Here is a 4,889-nt window from a genome sequence, read left to right on the forward strand (position 1 = left end):
CAAATTCTCACCAAAGAGAGAGAGAGAGAGAGAGAGAGAGAGAGAGAGAGAGAGAGAGAGGCAAAAGAAGATGGGTATCCTGAGCAAGAGAGGAAGGAGGAGAAGAACAATATGACGACCAGAGGGAGAGAGACTTCTGCTCCAATTCAGAAAAGGTACAAGAAAGGGTAGCCTAGTTCATGGGATAAAAAGGTGAAAACTTACAAAACAAGCTATTTCAATACCTCGCCAATTTGTTACTAAATTAAAAGAAAACCTTCCCAGTATAAATTTTTCTCGCCACGTAAATACGAAAATATCCTTTTCTTTTGTAAAACTGGCAGCACAATAGAACGGACTTGACGTTTGGGTGTTTTAACGTTCACTCTATCTTACATGCAGAAATTTGCGACTCTTTGGAGGAAGCGTGCACGGAGTGCCCGTGGTGTATGGGTTCGGGTCAAAGAAGGATCCAATCCTCTCTCATATGTATGATGTTTCTGACGATCTTTCTTGATCCTAACCATATGGAGGGTTAGGATTAGTCCACGTCTAGGTGAGAATGTGGACTAATCCTAACCATTGGTTGGAAGGTTAGGATTTAATGTAGGATGAATTTCATCATGTGTCAAATGATGGGAATTGTTTTCGGGTGGGTCGGGTCTTGGTTGATAGAGACGTGAACTATCGGATTAAACTAGATTGGGATGTGGTGAGGTGCAAATAGATCGGATATGGATATGGTCATGTTATGCCAGATCCAAGTATCAAGCGAAAATGCAAACAGGAGATCCAAATCTGAAACCAATTAGAAGAAGCAGGCTTTAATCTGGATTCAAAATATATGTTGTAACTTTGGATCCAATAAAAAAAGATCATAGAGAAGCAAGCTCTTCACCTGTCAAAAATGCATTTGGATTGGATTTCAATACGAATCCAAATTTGATCTGACTTAAAGTAGTGATTCAAGTCTGATCCAAACCTGAAAATAATTTGTTTTATGAAATTTGAATCTGAACCAAATGGATACTTGCATCTTATTTTAGGCATCTAAATATGAAAATAACATGTTGGATTCAGATTTGATATCTGACTATATCCAATCCATTTACACCCCTAGGATGTAGGCACCGAATCCCACAAAACATGATCTAACCTAATTAGATTTGGATACAAATGGAGAAAAAATTGATATTGAATTTATTTGAATAGCTATATATACTTTTACATGGCCATCGTTTCTGGTGCTAGTTGTTTCAGGACATATGTGATGATAGAGCGAGTGCAGGAGGCTAGATGGGGTTGTGCACAGTGATGTTTTTGATAATCCCAAGGGTTTCTTGTTTCATTTAAATTTTAATATTTTTTGAATTACTAAAGAACTATTTAATTAGACATTTGATTATTAGTTTAATTTTGAATTTCAATTACATTATGCATAGTCAAATTCTATTCGAATTTATGAGGGTAACAGTTATCGTAATGTAATGTGTTCAGATATTTAACCAAGAAACCAATTTATAAAATTAATTTCAAAAATTAATAATTTTTTACTGTGTTTACTCACCTAATGATAACATAAAGATTTTGTCGTTTGGATGCCTTAGCTTCGAACCTTGTTCTATGGAGCTATTAAACGCTAGTGCATGCACAGGATGACTCCCTAGACCTTGATTCAATTAAGGAGATGTCAATGATGAAAAAATTGGATTAATGATTTCTATTATGTAATGGTTTAATCGGATTCTTTAATGGATGCTTCTGTACTGGATTTGTTACTAGAAAGTTAAGATACACTCGCACTTGTGCTCAAGCAGGCCATCTAGTACTTGGTATGATTGGAACGAGTCCATAGATGAGACTGTATTACATTTTAGAAAAAAAAAGAAAAAAATAGATTCAACCTTATATAAGAAAAAATTTCTGGTATTTTTAGTTTGAAATATGTTGGGCTGTTACATTCAAGCCACCTCCTTTGTCTCATGTTCAACTCTTTCTGCACAAAGAGGTACTTGAGACTCTTATAGTCTGTGAAAACCTCAAATTTCTCACTATACAAATAATGCATTCAAATCTTCAACGCAAAGATCACAACCGCCAACTCTAGGTCATGAGTAGGGGAGTTTCTCTCATGAATCTTCAACTTACAAGATGCATACTATATAACTTTCCCGTATTGCATCAAAACACACCCTAGACCTCTGCCTGAGACATTTGTGTACACAACAAACTGACCTTGCCCTGACGACTATATAAACACTGGCGCAGTAGTAAGCTTTTGCTTCAAGGTCTAAAAATTATCCTCACACTGAGCATTTCATGCGAACTTCACTCCCTTACAAAGAAGCTTCATCATCTGTAAAGCAATCCATGAGAAATCATGTATAAAACCCGTGTAATATCCGACCAATCCAAGAAAACACCTAATATCTCCAACATTCTTGGGTTGCTCTCACTTCAGTACTACCTCCACCTATTAAAATATCAAAAGTTTATCTATTAAGGTTCAAGAATTTTCTGAAATTTCATACTAATACTTATGGGAAAAATTACTCACATTAGCAAGGTCCACCGAAATACCATCCTTAGAGATCACATGACCCAAAAACATCACCTGATCAAGCTAGAACTCATACTTAGAGAATTTCACATATAGCTGATGTTCTCTAAAGGTGCTCAAAACGATCCTCAGGTACTCCTTATGCTCTTTCTTGTTCTTAAAATAGATCAAAATATCGTCAATAAAGATAATCATAAACGTGTCTAAATAGAATCGAAATATTCTATTCATCAGAACCATGAATGTTGTTGGGGCATTTGTGAATCTAAAGGTCATAACTAAGAACTCATAATGCCCATAATGGGTCTTGAATGCTATCTTAGAGATATCTTTATCCTTAATCTGAAGTTGATGATAACTTGATCTGAAGTCAATCTTAGAAAATACCTACAATTCATCAGCATTCATATCAAATGCTATGTCTTTACGATCCTTCATAACCCTAACTTACAAGTCAGAATTTACCTTAGCCTTTTAAAGCTGATCAAATAAATCCTCAATCTGCGACAAAGGGTATTTGTTTGTGATCGTCACTTGGTTCAACATCCTATAATCAATACATAACCTCAAAGAACCGTCCTTCTTAACAAACAACACTAGTACTCCCTACGGTGACATACTTGGTCGAATGAAGCCCTTATCTGTCACTTGCAACTGCTTCTTGAGCTCCTCAAGCTCAGTTGGCGCCATCCTAAATAGAGCTTTGGAGATTGGGGTTGTTCCAGGCAGTAACTCAATAACAAAGTTCATCTCTCACCTAAGAGGTAACTCAAGTAGCTCCTCGGGAAAAACATCTACAAACTCCCTCACGACCTTCAGCTCTTCTATCGTAATCGGTGTGGGCTCAACCAAAGACACACTTGCAAGAAAAGCCTCACAACCACATCCAACCAAATGCTGGGCCTTCATCGTTGAAAGCAACTTCGCCTTCTCTATCGATTTACCTGCTTTATAGTTGAAGACAGGATGGTATGGACAAATAAAACATATTTGCCTCCTGCAACACTCTATACAAGCATAATGCTCGTACAACCAATCCATCTCCAAAATCATGTTATAACTGATCATATCCAGAATGATCAGATTGGCAGATAAGTGTTGCTCTGAAATCAACACCTCTACCTCTGATAGGTACTCACGGGCGATAATCCTACAGCTAGAAGGTGTAACTAACAAAATATCGAATAATGAAGCAGGACGTGTGGCAACAAAAGAATGAGTTGCTCCAGTGTCAAACAACACCTGAGCAATAAAACCAGCTATAGGAATAATACCTTTGATGACATCGACATCATACTCTAGCCCGACTGCAGTGATGGCATACACTTTTCCAGTAGCCTTCTTTTGTTGTCCCTGATGTTGTCGTTGTTGTTGTTGAGGTTGAGGCTGGCCTCCTGCCATTGTTCCTCCGCTAGGGATACTCCTTCACGAAGTGACCCATTTGTCTGCATTGAAGGGACGCGCCTGTGTCAAAAGGACACGGCTTCCTTGGATGACCACGATGATACTTAGGGCATATTATGCCTTGCTCCTTATGCAGATACGACATCTTGCCCTTTTTGGCAAGTGGTACAGATCCCTTCCCACCAAAAGGCTTTTGTTGGCTACCCGAGTGTTGCCCAGACTACTTTCCCTAGGACTTCAATATCTCTGCCTAGTCATCCTCGAACAAAGTGGCCACCTCAATGGCCTCATGTAGTGACCTCGGTCCTCATGTAAAGACCTTGGTTCTCAGGGCTAGCTTCAGACCTCAGGCAAACTTCATGGCTCGATCATGGTCCTAAATATACAAATTGGGGCAAAAGTGTTACAAATGATAGAACCTCATAATGTACTTTGATAGAGTAACAGTTTGCCTCAAGTCAAGAAACTTCTGCATCTTCTTGTCCATCGCATGCTTCAAAACATATGTTATATTAAAAACTTCACGGAACTGTGCCCAAGTTACGGGCCTATTCTGGAAACGAACTGCATGGGTGGTCTTCCATCACCTCTCTGCATCATTTGTCAACCTGTAGGTCCCAAAGTCAAGCTTTTGGCCTTTTGAAACCTCAAGAACCTGGAAGATACGCTCAATCTTCCTAATTCAATTCTCTGCGGCCTCGAGATTCGTTTTCTCCGTGAACGAAGGTGGAGTCATGTTCATAAACTTCTTATAAGACATGTTGTCACCCCCAATAATCGGCTTGTCCTAAGCCACCTGTTGCAGGTTGGCTCCCATGGCCTGCATGGCCTCGGCCTACTAGCCCACAACCCATGCGAGGTTGTTCAAGGTGTCCATGATATTGTTGCATTGATTAGCCCACATAATCTAACTCGACAAGAAAACTTAGTAAATTTTTAACCAAAT

General features: G+C 38.8%; 1 protein-coding gene across 1 annotated transcript; it reads right to left on the reverse strand.

Annotated features, from left to right (window-relative positions):
- Positions 1-3,292: 3,292 nt before the first annotated feature.
- Positions 3,293-3,940, reverse strand: LOC149851191 (uncharacterized). Its single transcript, XM_090007919.1, has one exon. The coding sequence runs from the start codon at positions 3,938-3,940 to the stop codon at positions 3,293-3,295; it is 648 nt and encodes a 215-aa protein (XP_089864045.1).
- Between the last annotated feature and the right edge of the window lie 949 nt (positions 3,941-4,889).

The sequence above is a fragment of the Nuphar pumila genome, chromosome 1 (assembly GCF_984573655.1).
Source record: "Nuphar pumila chromosome 1, dmNupPumi1.hap1.1, whole genome shotgun sequence".
Lineage (NCBI taxonomy): Eukaryota > Viridiplantae > Streptophyta > Magnoliopsida > Nymphaeales > Nymphaeaceae > Nuphar > Nuphar pumila.